At 39.1% G+C, this 13,930-nt stretch overlaps 1 protein-coding gene across 1 annotated transcript in view; it reads right to left on the bottom strand.

Moving 5' to 3' along the window:
• The window catches only part of LOC109830896 (cytochrome P450 94C1-like), a 26,762-nt gene extending 22,648 nt beyond the window's left edge, over positions 1 to 4,114 (bottom strand). Inside the window, exons 1-4 of the mRNA XM_020398253.1 lie at positions 4,035 to 4,114; positions 2,276 to 2,349; positions 1,953 to 2,200; positions 1,330 to 1,658 (exon numbers count right to left, since the gene is read on the bottom strand). Coding sequence (XP_020253842.1) covers positions 1,330 to 1,658; positions 1,953 to 2,200; positions 2,276 to 2,349; positions 4,035 to 4,114 — 731 coding nt within the window. The remainder of the gene's footprint in view (positions 1 to 1,329; positions 1,659 to 1,952; positions 2,201 to 2,275; positions 2,350 to 4,034) is intronic.

Raw genomic sequence — 13,930 nt, 5'->3', positions numbered from 1 at the left:
TAAAAAAGTAACTGAGTAGAGACCGTTACTATTATCCAACTATTGATTGTCTAATGAGAGGTTTTTACTCGCCGTCACCGAAGTCTGCCCCCACTGCGAGAAAACAGGAATACATTCCTTTGTTCTTCTTTTCCTTGCTAATATATTTAACTCCCCCATACCCATATCCTCTTCACCTCGCAAACTCGATCTACCGACGGACGCATAGAAAACAAAACTATGATGGATAATCAAGAACTAATACAATCATCATCCAAGAACCGCTCCTCCTCTCTTCCGTCACCCTTCATCCTTCCTCTCCTTCTCCTACCTCCCCCCCCTCCCTCCTCCTCTCTCTCAGCGAAGCTCAAGGCCCCTGTGCGCAATCTGCGCACGTGTGCAGGGTCTTACCTCAAACTCCACCTGAGTCCAGCTTCAGGCAACTTATCCGACTGTACGCCCACCATCCTCCGCAGCTACCCCGACCCAGACGATCAGCTGCACGTGTCTCGGCACGACCGTCACCGCCAACCCAGACACGTCCAGAGCCAGCATGCTCGCCACCAACTTCAACAAGCTTCCCCAAAGGGAACCCTTCTCTTCGATCCTCAGGGAACGGCTTCTGGGCAAGGGGATCTTCAACGTCGACGCTACCTCTGATGTTTTCAGGTAAGATGGCGAGCTTGGAGCTAGGCAGCGTCTCCGTTCGGTCCCTACGCTTCTCGATCACTGCCAACGGAGATCCGTTCCCGTCTGCTGCCGCTCCTCTCTTCGGTTGCGGGCTCGACGATGTGTCGACATTCAGATGTTTTCAGAGGTTTTCGTTCGAATACCATAATGTAGGATTTCGTTCGGGCTGGACCCCGGTGTCTGGATCTGTCCCGCCGGTTCAGAAATTCTCGCGCAAGCGTTGATCTGGCGCGTGCTTGTCGCAAAGAGAGGTGGGGCTGTCGTGGCTCCCATCCGTGGAAGTGAATAAGGCTGCTGAATTTTTGGGTCCGGAGCGGGACCTACGCAGGGCCATCGGCAGTCGACGCCCTGGCTGCGAAGGTGATAAGGCAAGGAGGAATCTAGGGCCGTCGTCAGTCGAAAACTCCGATTCCTAACTGTCCAGGTTCATGGGCTCGTACAACGAAGATAGGTATCTGAGAGACATAGTCGTCAGCTCTTGTCTTGCTGTCGAGACACGGTGGCTCAGACTCACGACAGATCTTTGTCTGTTATCGGGACCATCCCGAAGTGGTCAGAAAATGAGACGGAGATCCAACGCCAAACTTGAAAGAAATCATGAGTTACAGCGCTGAGATCGATGAGCTACGTCCACGGCGGCCTCTAGCAGGGCCTAGCTACCGCGGTACAGTTCGACTCGAAGTCTGCGGGAATCTCAGCGCCTCGTAACTCATCGAATTTCCTTTCAAGTTGGCGTGGATCTCCCGTCTCATTTTCGCCACCACTTCGGGATGGTCCGATAACAGCAAAATCAATGTCGTGAGTCCTGAAGCCACCGTGTCTCGACCAGCCAGCAAGAAGCTGACGACTATGTCTCTCAGATACCTATCGTCGTCTACCGAGCCCATGAACCTGGACAGTAGGTCGGAGTTCGACGACGACGGCCCTAGCTTCCTCCTCTGCCTTATCACCTCGTCAGCCAGGGCGTCGACCTGCCCGATGGCCCTGCGTAGGTGTTAAGCGTCCCGCCTCCGACCCAAATCAGATGTACCCGCTTTACCTTCACGCGATTTCGGGAGCCACCGACGAGCGCTCTCTTTTGCACGACTAAGCACCGACGCCCAGATCAAACGCATGCCGCCGAAGTTCTGACCACCGGCATGGTGGGGACGATCCAGACACCCGGGGTCAGCGTACGAAATTCCTAACATATGTTCATTCGAACGAAAACTCCTAGGAAACTATCGTTGAATTGGTCGACAACATCGTCGGAGCCCGCAACCGAAGAGAGGAGCGCAGCAGACGGGAACGGATTCTTCGTGGCATGGTGATCTAGCGTAGGACCGAACGGAGACGCTGCCTAGCTCCAAGCTCGCCATCTTACGCTGAAACATCCAGAGGTCGCCGTCGACGTTGAAGATCCCCTTGCCCAGAAGGTCCCCGAGGATCGAAGAGAAGGGCTTCCCTTTGGGGAAGTTGTTGAAGTTGGTGGCGAGCATGTGCTCGACGTTGTCGGGGTTGGCGGTGACGGTCGTGCCGAGCACGTGGCAGACTCAGCGGAACTGGGATTATACTGAGGGAGTGACGTAGGAGGAGGCAGTACCAAGGATACAGATATAAGTATTACCTGAAACTGGACACCAGGTGGAGTGAGGTAAGACGACACACTGGTCAGTATGTACAGGAGGCAACGACTTATCGCTGGAGAAGGAGGAGAAGGAGAAAGAAGGAGAAAAGGATAGATAGCGAGTGAGCGGAGAGAAAGAAAAGGAAGGAGAGTTCCCCTTATGGAGAGATTAGTCATCAATCCAAACTCTCGTATTGATTATTCTACCACCAAACCCTAGTTAGTTTTTTTAGACGGAATCGAGTTTGGGAGGTCGAAGGGATATGGGTATGGGGGAGTTACATATATAGCGGGAAAAGAAGACAAAGGGAATGTATTCTGTTTTCTCGCCAGTGGGGAGGACGGTGACGGCGAGTAAAACCTCTCATTAGACAAATCAATAGTGGATAATAAAGTAACGGTCTCTACCACGTTACTTTTTTAACAGTAAAGAGGATAGATATTTGTGACTTATTTCGAGTTGTCATATATATTTCAGTACCCGAAGTTTTATTTATTTATTTATTTATTTATTTACGATTGAGATTAATCAAAACACCAAGCTAGATAATGGAGGAATATAATTAATTAAGAGTAAAAAAAAAATCACTCGATAATGTTGTGTGCCACTGAAAAGGAATCCCAAAGTGATACGGTTAGTGTAACATATAAATTCTTTGAGAGTTTTTTTTTACATACGTGCCGAATGTTCTGCGATATTCAGATAGACAGGCGAGGACATATTGAAAATTTTACTCTTCAGCTTATGTTGCTTATTGTTACTTGGAATGATAGCCGTTCTGATAAGATTTGTATTCGGCACAACAAATTACACATTTGTCAATCACACAAATCAAATTACACTCATCATCTGACATGTGGGTCCCTAATACCCCCATGCCGACTTGATCGCGAGAATGACCGGGGGTCTAGAATTTGGTCTAAAAAGTAAGTTGTAAGCGTTAATAAACGCACGTGGGTGGAACAAAAGAAGGGAGCTTGCTGTCGACGACAAGGAGCCAATCCAACCTCAAAAGGGAGATTGGGTCAGGGACAGAGGGAAATGAGTCACTTAATTTGTTGGTGGTTCCAGAGGGTCAATTAATGCACGAGGACCACGTGCGTATTTTCGCCGCTACCCACATCTTCAACAATAAAATATCCACATGCCATCTTTATAGTAGGTGGCAAGCGCTTGCCCGCACACTCATTTATATACGCTTCTCTTCGTAATAATATAATAATTTGTATTAATTTTCTTCTAGTTTTGATTCTGATTTCTTTTTGCTGTAGCAGCTCATACGTGTCAAAGATGACCTAGTTGTGACGCCACGGGGGGTCGTGGTTACATATGAGTTACGTGTGCAATTGCATCCCTAACAATTTAAAAATTACATTTTATTTCTGTCTAATTTGCAATTTGAGTAATTTGCTTATTAAGATATAGTTGAGATCAAAAGATTGAGGAATTTTATTTTTCTCATTAATCAACAGGGTAATACCCTTTCTGCACAACTCGTAAAGTATCTATGAAGAGTTACTATGAGGGCCTGTTTGTTTGGCCCAAAAAACTGTGAAAACAAAGAAATGAAACATGACATGGGTGCCAGGTCGGATTTTGGTTTCCAATAATTTCCATTTATTATGTTTGGTTTGTCGTCGGTTTTTGAGAAATGGGGTTGTGAAATGGGGGTCCACGTTACTTTTTTCGGAAATGTGTTTTCAGCTCTTTTTGGGCTGAAAACGGGTGGAAATTTCCCTTCAGTGATTATTTTATCACCTGGCACGAGATACGAAGCAGCGGACTGATTGAAGAGAGTTTCCACCTTTTCCTTCTTTCGTCGTTAGCCTCACCTCCATTGACTGCTCTTCTTCTTCCTCACTGTTTCGCCATTGCTCCGTTCTATTTTTCCAAGTTAATTTCTAAGAAAACCCTGGCTCTGAAGATGGGCGGCGCTCGGAAGTACTCGCCGTAGATTTGGGCCTGTTGGCTGGGTTGCTGTTCTAGATCTATCACAAACGTATCGCTTGTCCTTTTTCTATGTAGGGAGATCTAGCAGAAGGGGGAAGTTCCTCTAGAGCTGAACCCTGATTGTTGCCTGTTATTAGGGTGTCGCTCGCCGTAAACATCTCGAAGTTCGATTTCTTTTCCTCAGGTTGTTTTCCTTTGTAGCAAAAGTAGTAGGCGAAATATTTTGTGCATGCATGTGACTTCTGATTTCGACTTTGACTGTGAAGATGAAAGCTGGTTTTTTAAGCTGATAGTTGATTTTTATTAGTAGATCTTAACATTTGAGGGCCAAAAGCAGTGTTTTTCCGTATTTTTCGTGGCAAGAATTTTTCTAAAATTTAATTAATCTGTAAATTAGGGGTTAGTTGCTTCGAGAGTAGATCTGCATTTTCTGCAAATTGGGGGTTTAATTTTGTAGTAGATCTTCATGTTGTTGCATTTTTGTAAAATGTTTGCTTCATATTGCGGGGCCGATTCATGACTATTTCTGCTATTATCCCCCTGTAAATAACATACGCCTGTAGATTAGCTTTGTTAAGCGAGCTATTTTCCATCTCATCTATTTTTATAGCTTGTGAAATAAGTAGGCTTGGGTATTCGTTTTAACTGTGGAGAAATTTTTGGGTTGTGGATGTAAATGGGGAGTATCTATTAATTTACTTAAAGATGGACAGTTCCTGTTGAGTTTAAATGGGGTGTATTGGAAAATATTTTGTTTCGTAACACACCAAAACAGCTCCTTAAATGTCATTAGCATTTACAAAAATAGTAATTGTGCGTACAATAGATTACAAAGTGTTGTTAAGCTAGAATGATTTTTTATCATGTCAATAGCACTAGTACAAGCATATATTGTAGCTGTTTATTAAGTATTTGTTTTGGGGTTTTACGTAAAATTCTAATTTCTAAGCAATAATGTATAGATGGATGGTGATTATGTTGACGAAGAGAGCGTTTTAAGAATGTGTGCTGGGGTTGTATTTTCTGTAATGGTTCTAGTAGTTACATTTTTGATGCGAATGAAGTCTCGCCACAGATCGCTACGATTTGGCCAAAGTGCAGAAAGAGTAAGGCATGAAAACACTAGGGTAGAGTTTATTAAACTAGCAAAGATAATGAGGACTAATCATCTCTTAAAGGACTCAAGATTTATAACTGTAGAGGAGCAGCTTGCTATAACGTTGAACATATTGGGTCATAAATCAAAAAAATGTACGATGAGAACGCAATTTATACGATCAGGGGAGACCGTTAGTAGATACTTTAACAGAGTATTGCAAGCAATTTCGAGCATACAAGGCCGATATATATGAAACAAGCACCAAATGAAGTGCCCCCGGAGATCCAAAACAATCAATCTTTCTATCTTTTTTCAAGGTATAACAACCACTCTACCTATTAACCCAAATTAATCTATTCATTACTCAATCATTACATTAACATAGCAACTTGAATTCTGAAGGATTGCATAGGTATGATAGATGGGACACATGTGGATGCTATGCTACCTGCCTCACTAGTTGCGCGTTTCAGAGGGTACAAATGTGTCACACAAAATATTCTTGCGGCTTGCACACCAAACAAAATGTTTACCTACGTTTTAGCTGGGTGGGAGGGATCGTCTAACAATTATAGAATCCTGCAAGATAATTTATCTAGACCACAACCTTATGGCTTAAGGGTGTACACTGGTAACAATCTCAATAACTCAAAAGTAAAAATCAACCAAATGAAGTCATAAATCAACCATTTAAACCAAAAATGATGTTTGATCAATAATAAAAAAAATCTTTGTAAGACTTGATCAAACCACTCATAGAATACATGATAAAGCATATTTAAAATTTGAATCATCTATTTGTGCTTATATAATGAATTCAAAATAACAAATCAAAGCTCATTGGACTACTAGTCCGCTCTAATATGTACTAAGGCATTTCTCCTTAAAATACTTTGCATTATATAGGTAAATACTATTTGTGTGATGCGAGATACACAACCCAGCCGGGATTTATATCCCCATATCGCGGTGCCCGTTATCATCTAAAGGAATTTTCTGGGAGAACACCTTAAAATAGGAGGGAGTTATTCAATTATAGACATTCCTCTTTGAGGTCAAGGATTGAAGCTACATTCGGTATATTGAAGAATCATTTCAAGATTCTCACAGCAAAACCCCACTACCCCTTCCAAGCCCAAGTCGACATTGTCTTGGCATGCATGGTTCTACATAACTACATTGCAATAGTGGACCCAGACGATGACTTGTTAAATGAGGATATCGACGTTTGTGAGGATGACACTGAAGATGCAATTAATGAAGATAACGTCATTGATTTCTCATAGTCCTAGACTGTTAGAGAACAAGTTGCCTCCAAGGATGAATGGAGATCTCGCAGAGATCAAATCGCTTTGGACATGTGGCTTGACTATTGTTGTAAATACCGACATGGTGACACGACTGAGTCTGCGGTGTGATTTGATACAATTCCCTTCAGTTGCTTTAAGTTTATTATGGTTGTGGTTATTGTAACGTATTTCGCACGCTGTGTTTGTTACTACATTAACATGTGTTGGTTATATCCACTTGTGTGACTTATTTATTGGTTAGGGCATCAAACTAGACCTTGTGCTTCTGATGGATATCCTGTGTCTCACATCTTTTATGTCATGTACCTCTTTACCATTTTAGTTATCTTATGTATTATGCTTTCTTGTGTCTCACCTCATTTGTTGCTCCATTCCAACGCAGTCATTGTAAAGTACCATCTTAATATTTTTTGGACTAACATATGAATTGTTGGGCTATAGGAAATGACTGATAATGCAAATAATGATGTGACTGATTTGGCCAACACGAGGACCACCACTCACCCCCCGACATCTAGGGGCCAACCACACTCTCCCGTGCTTCCATCCGGCAGTGGGTTCAATCACCCATTCAACCCAATATTCCAGCCATCCTCCCCATACATGCAATCACCCTCTGTTTTTCCAAATGTTTCGCAAGCCGATGGTAACTTTTTCCCTATGCCTCACCCCATTTCATCTTACATGTACATGCTCAGTAACACCCCATCTATGCCACAACCATTTCAAGCCTCCAATTCCTTTGGTTACTTTCATTCTCCAACTAGTATTACAGGGACTACTTCTGATTCAGGTAGTAATAAACTGTTGGAGAGGGATGAAGTTGTAGCCACTTCAGCTACTTTGCCCAAAAATACAAGGCTTTGGCCCACAAGAAAAGAAAATTACCCCGTGGTGAAGCAGCATCATCTGTGTCCTCAACTAGATGGTGGACCCCTGCTCACGAAGACGTTCTCATACCCTTTTTGGCCAATTTGGCAAGGTCTGGTCTTAAACCAGACAAAAACTTTAAGCAACATGCATTTGCAATGGCGGACGCTGAAGTAAACAAGCAATTTGGTACATCATCTGCTACCAAGAGTGTTGTTAACCATATGAAAACAATTCGTTCTTAGTTTCAAGACATGCAGGCTACGCGGAATATCAGTGGCACAGGTTGGGATGAGGCAACACAAACAATCATGCTGGACCCCGAGAGTTTTGATGCATGGAATGAGGTAAATGAAGCGTGCACAGCTTCAAAATGTTGATTCCTCTGACCAAACAAATAATTACACATCTTTACACTGAATTGGATATTGATTGCAAGCAGGATAAAAATAAGAGTAGGCTTAAAGATTACATAAATAAGCCGCTGAGACATTATGAAAACCTAGTTGTCATCTATGGGGATGATCAAGCAAGAGGTAACTTTGCCAAGGCCTCTATGGAGAAATTTGGGGGCCACAATGCAATCAACCTTGGAGATGATGACGATGATCAACATGGTAGCATGTCTGTTCCTCATAAATCTCCTCCCACGAGTAACTTTTTAGATGAAGATAAGCAATCTCAAACCAACAATGATAAATCCTCCAGCAAGGACCATCATAAAAAAATTCCATCGGCGAAAGATTGCACGAGGAAGACAGACCTCAATCGTGACATCATGCAACAAATGATGGATGAAGTTAAACACTTTTCCACATCTCTCAATCTTGTTAATCAGCACTGGACCGAGAAATTGTCAACAACTATCTTTAGGCACAAAGATACTTACCCTATAGAAGTCCTGGAGCTTTTTTATGATGCCACATTTGAAAACGAAACCAAAGCGAGGTATTTCATAGGTAAGAGTGACTTCGGCCAAAGGGCTATCTTGGACAGTTTCATGCAGATGCAAGGAGGGGGGAGTAAATAAGGGTGGGTTCCGGTAGGATTTTACACTTGTGCTTTTATACTTATGCAGCCATTTTGATTCATACTTGCTGATTGGTTATGTATTTTGCAGGACCGGTGGGAGGTCCCTATTACTATATAGATTTGTGTCGGATCAAAAAAATGAGGCTATTTTGTTGTTAAGACTTGGATATCTGGTATGTCTGTAATTGCTTTGAGAGCACATGACTCACGCTCCACAGAAACATTCTGGGAGCTTTTGATCTGATTTGACACTCTGCACCACTTTATGATTTATCTATGCCTAATGCATTTAAGCTAGTGGTGCACATATAGCTTCACCCATTGTGACTTATGGCTGTTGATGGGTTTTTGGGAAAAATCGACCAGTCACATATATGCAATGATCTGTGGGGCTTGTTTCTGATATTCTTCCCCAGCAATTAGTGCAGACAATCAGTTGGCGAGGCAGTCCCAACCTCCCATTATTCAGCTATGAAAAATCTAGTATTATCGGGTATGCAACCAACATTGTCATGCATTTGTTTCCTGAGGATGGATATGTGATGAAGTAGGTTCCTATTTGAGCTCAAAACTTGATCCTCTCATTTGGGCTCACTGCTATTTATGGATGGATATATCTATGGATATGTGTTGTTGCCTTATGCTGTTTTGAATGTTTTGTCTGCTTATAAACTACTTTGCGTTCAAGTTCTAGGTACAAACTGCTGGTATCTTGTGTTGTTTTCTTATGTTGCTTTGAGTCTTTTGTGCATTGAAACACTTGCTAAAGCCACTTGGTCTTATTTATGGGTACACACTGCACTTTCATAATGCGGCTTTGAAACCACATACCAAATTACATTCAGCAAATTGTTGTCCATGTAAGACTGCCTATGTTGTTGTCTGTAGAAAGATGTATAATACATATGATTACACTGGGCATTGATATGCTGAATGAAGCTTCTTTTTTTTGTGTGTGTTACACATGCATGCAGGCCTTTGTTGCTATAAACTTATAATAATATAGTGATGGTCACACTATCTGTACACAACATACGTCAAGGATAATCCTATTGGCAAAAGTTAAGAATGCAAAAGAAAAACAAGATAAGCATCAAATATAACAGGTGATATGGTCATGTGGATGCTAAAAATCCTAACTGCTGGAAACCCCATCATTTGCTGAAGTTTTTAAAACTTTCAGATGGTTAAACATTAAGACTTTGTTGTGTTCAGGTTTTTCTGTTTTGCTCAGCCCCCATTTGTGCAGTGATGAACGTCATGTTTTCTGATATTCCAAACCAGTAAATATTGCATGCAATGCTATGGGGAGGTAGTCCAAACTGTGGAATGCAGCCAACATTATCATGCTATCGTTTGCTGGGGCCGAATATGTGATGAAGTTGACGTAGACCTGAGCACTATTGCTTAACATTCTCTCCTGATGAATATATGCAGGAGCTTGCAGCTACATGCCTGTTAAGTATTAGAATAGCCTTGTTTTACAAAAAACAGAAAATGTTGAGTTGCGTTGTATCTTATATCCATACGGATTACACATTACATTTTTATTATATTTTCAATGTGCAGATTATAATGTTTATAAGAACAAGGAAAATACTGAATAGCCCTAAAACTGCAATACATTTTTTCAAATATTCAACTTGTTGTATTGCATGCTTCAATTCTCTTCGCAAATGCTTTGTTTCCAGATCTTTTAATTCCGACACTGATTGAGGAGAGGCTTCTTCTTTTCTGGTTTCACTATTTTTGATTTCTTTATCATCTTCGTCCCACCTAAAGAATTTGCATGATCTATTCGGGTATTTGGCACAACCCCAAAAATATTTGCCCTTGTTCGAACCTACTTTACACAGCTTCAATGGTGTTGGTATATTGCATAAGCATTTTACCTCAGGAGATTTGTTCATACCTCTTTGGGCAGCAGCCATGGCTAAGCACTGACAAAGAAGAAGGTCCTTGGGGAATTTTTTTTCTTGAAGAAGGAACCAAAATGAAGAGGCTCTAGTTATTTGGAGCTTCTGCCTTTGTTGCAACTGGAACAAACTCACCCAACACAATATATAGCTTGTTTGAAGAGTGTTATCAGCTCTAGTTCTGCTCGGTTTTTAAAAAATGACCATTGCATTGTGTACCATTGGGATAATTCATGTGTACTACTTTGGGAGCGGTAAGCTCACCATGGTTTTGGGATTCAACTCTTCTCAGGTTGAGGTATTTGTGCATACCAAACCTTGGAAATAAAAATGTAAATGGGGGAATGATTTCTTGTTTCTAGAGTGGTCAAACAAATATGTGGAAACAAAGAAATACATTTCAAGGGGTTGATTTTAATGTGAAACAAACAAAATAAATGAAAACTGGGAAACCCCCTAGAAATGTCTTGATATCATTTCATTTCTTTTTTTCTGTTTTCCCATTTTTTCCAGAAAAGTACCAAACAGGCCCTGAAAGGAAAACTCTAACAAAAAACGAAACATATAATAAAGAATGTCTTTGATCAGCATGATATATTATATTTAACTTATAGTTTAATTTGGGCACTCTATATATTAACTGCACCAAAGAAATTATATATCATATGAAATAGTGTTGTGTTTTGACCAAAAAATCAATCTGATATTTTTGGCAGAGGTTGTAGTCAATAGGAGTTTGTTGTCTTGTAGGAGTGTGGACTAATTATATAAATTCAAATTCCTATTTTGACAAGGATAAAAAATTCATATTGTGAAATTCGACTCTTATTAGGCTTTAGAATATGTAGACTTCTATTCCTACTAGAACTCATATTCCATGGATAGCAAGGAGTTGTGGTCTTTAATGCTATATATATACTGTCTTTCAAGCCAATTACAATCATCTATCTATAAAGCATCTATTAAGAAGAGAGAGTTCTTTTGGGAAACCTATTTAATATTTTTCTCTCTTTTATTCTTTTATTTGAGAGAGCTTTATTAGGCTTTTAGGGTGTTGTTAGGGATTGCATGATTGAGAGATCTCCACATTTTATTCCTCATAATTTAGTAAAGTGATTCTCTTCCATCACTCGTGGACATAGACTACAAGCCGAACTACGTATCTTTGTGATAGTGTGTTCTCGATATTTTTTGTACTTTCATGTAATTAATATTAGTCTATTCTTGGGGATTTGTCATAGCAAATAGTAATAGTGAATCAATCAATTGTGATCTTACAGTAACTGCTAATAAATCAGTAAAGACTTAGTTACATCTGAGAAAGTGAAAACTAAAATATTTTTATGTTGTAACATCATTATTACGTGCGAGTTCAGGATGCATGTTCATTAGCTTCAATATATAATATTGTTTTGTAAGATCCATATGTTAGGTATTAAAATCTAAATAAATATAGAGAACGCAATAAAAATAAATTAAACTAAAAGATACCTCTGGCCATTATTGTCTAGATAAAACTGTAACTCAGAAAATTAGATCGAAAGTAGAGATAATCTGAGTACATAAATAAACAAAGAACAAAAGTTAGATCACTGTTAGAATAAATAGAGAAAACAGAAAGAGTTTCTAGCCTATGTCTTACTGAAAAGCCTTCAATAACTCTTTATAGATAAGAATTTAAATACTATAACAAATTAAGATAATTTGTATTGAGTGGGTCAAAACTTTATCCGGATACAATAACAATGGCCATGGGAACGCAATTTTTATAAAGATGAAGAGGAATCTCTATGATCAAGTTAAGACACACTTATTAACTTTAAAATTAATACTAAATTATATATTATGTATTGTACATTTAGATTTTAATTACACTAGGAGAGATACACGTGAATTGCACATGGTTATTTGTGTGGTTTATTTCTTTAGTATAACTTGGTTGTAAAAGTGTTTCGTTTAAATCTTCACTTGATGATGTAATATTATCTGTGTACTTTCTTAATACTTACATTTATGTATCTTCATCTTTCATTTTATGTAAGCTACAAATTATTGGAAAAGATTATTCGCTTATAAACCATGAGCAATGTAAGCTACACATTATTCGAAAAGATTATTTGCTCATATAGCAATCAATTTCTTCAATGCCTTAAATCCAATAATAACAGATGACATAAAATTCTTGTGAAGTAAAAAAGAAAAAGGAAAAAAATTCTTTTGTCTTAATTTCTAAAGACTGTAGAATAAGAAATCCTATCATCATTTAAGAAAACCTCTCCATAAGTTTGTAAAGATAACCACATTGAACTATTAGTTGCTCAATTCTTATTATTTTATTATTAATTCATAAAATCATTGAAATAGCTATTACATATGTAATTCTTAAGTTATTTTGATATCAAGTTCTCCAATCAAGAGAAAAAAGCAATTAAAGGGAAATTAGTCCCTCAAATTGCTAATTATACCATTGATTTGAATGACTAATTTCAAATAACTTAAGAAAGGGAAATTAGTCCCTCAAATTGCTAATTATACCATTGATTTGAATGACTAATTTCAAATAACTTAAGAATTGAGTTTCCTAATAATAATTTCAATGTTATACCATTGATTTGAATGACTAATTTCAAATAACTTAAGAATTGAGTTTCCTAATAATAATTTCAATGATTTGATGAACTAATTTCAAAATATGAAAGGTTTGGGGGACTACTATAAAAAAAATGCTTTAATCAATTAATTTTTGTTACTAATTAATTAATTCCATAATTTAGTATCAATCAATTGGTTAATATTTACACGTGTAATGCATATTATGTTTACAATGCTAATGTGCTCTAAGCTTCTTTCTACTCTTTAGTTGTTTACCAATTCTAATTTGATCATTTCTTTATGAATTGGTGTTGAATGGAGAGAGCTTTAATTCGGGAGTTTAAGCTTCTTTATACTCTTTAGTTGTCAAAAAATTCTAATAAGAAATAAGATCAAATTTTATTAATTAGTTTTGAACTGAGAGAACTTTAATACATGTGTTTAATTTTGATTTAATGGCTTTAGTTGATAACCAATTATATTTAGGATAAGAATGTGTTGGATTTTTTTGGTCAAAATCACTTTCCAAAATGAGTTTTCAAACTATATATAGAGTAACTACAAATACTTTTCATAAATGCTTAGCAGCCTAGTAGAAATTTAAAGTTTTGGTGTTTTAAAAGGTTCTCTGTTCGAGGCTTGCCAATGACAAGCCGAGAAGTATTTTATTTTAATTAATTCCTCATAAGTTCTAGTAAGCCGTAGGTCGTGGGTCGTGGACCGTGACTCGTGGGCTCATGGGCCATGGGTCATTGGCCAATAGGCTGGGGATTAGGACTAATCGGGCTGAGGCACTTTGTTAGGCGCACTTTGCACTTCGCACGGAGGCATCAGGGCTAGGTGGCACCCTTTGGCGTCACGTTGGCTGCCACGTTAGTTTCCTTA

The sequence above is a fragment of the Asparagus officinalis genome, chromosome 2, assembly GCF_001876935.1.
Source record: "Asparagus officinalis chromosome 2, Aspof.V1, whole genome shotgun sequence".
NCBI lineage: Eukaryota > Viridiplantae > Streptophyta > Magnoliopsida > Asparagales > Asparagaceae > Asparagus > Asparagus officinalis.
This window is presented reverse-complemented; position numbering and strand designations above follow the sequence as displayed.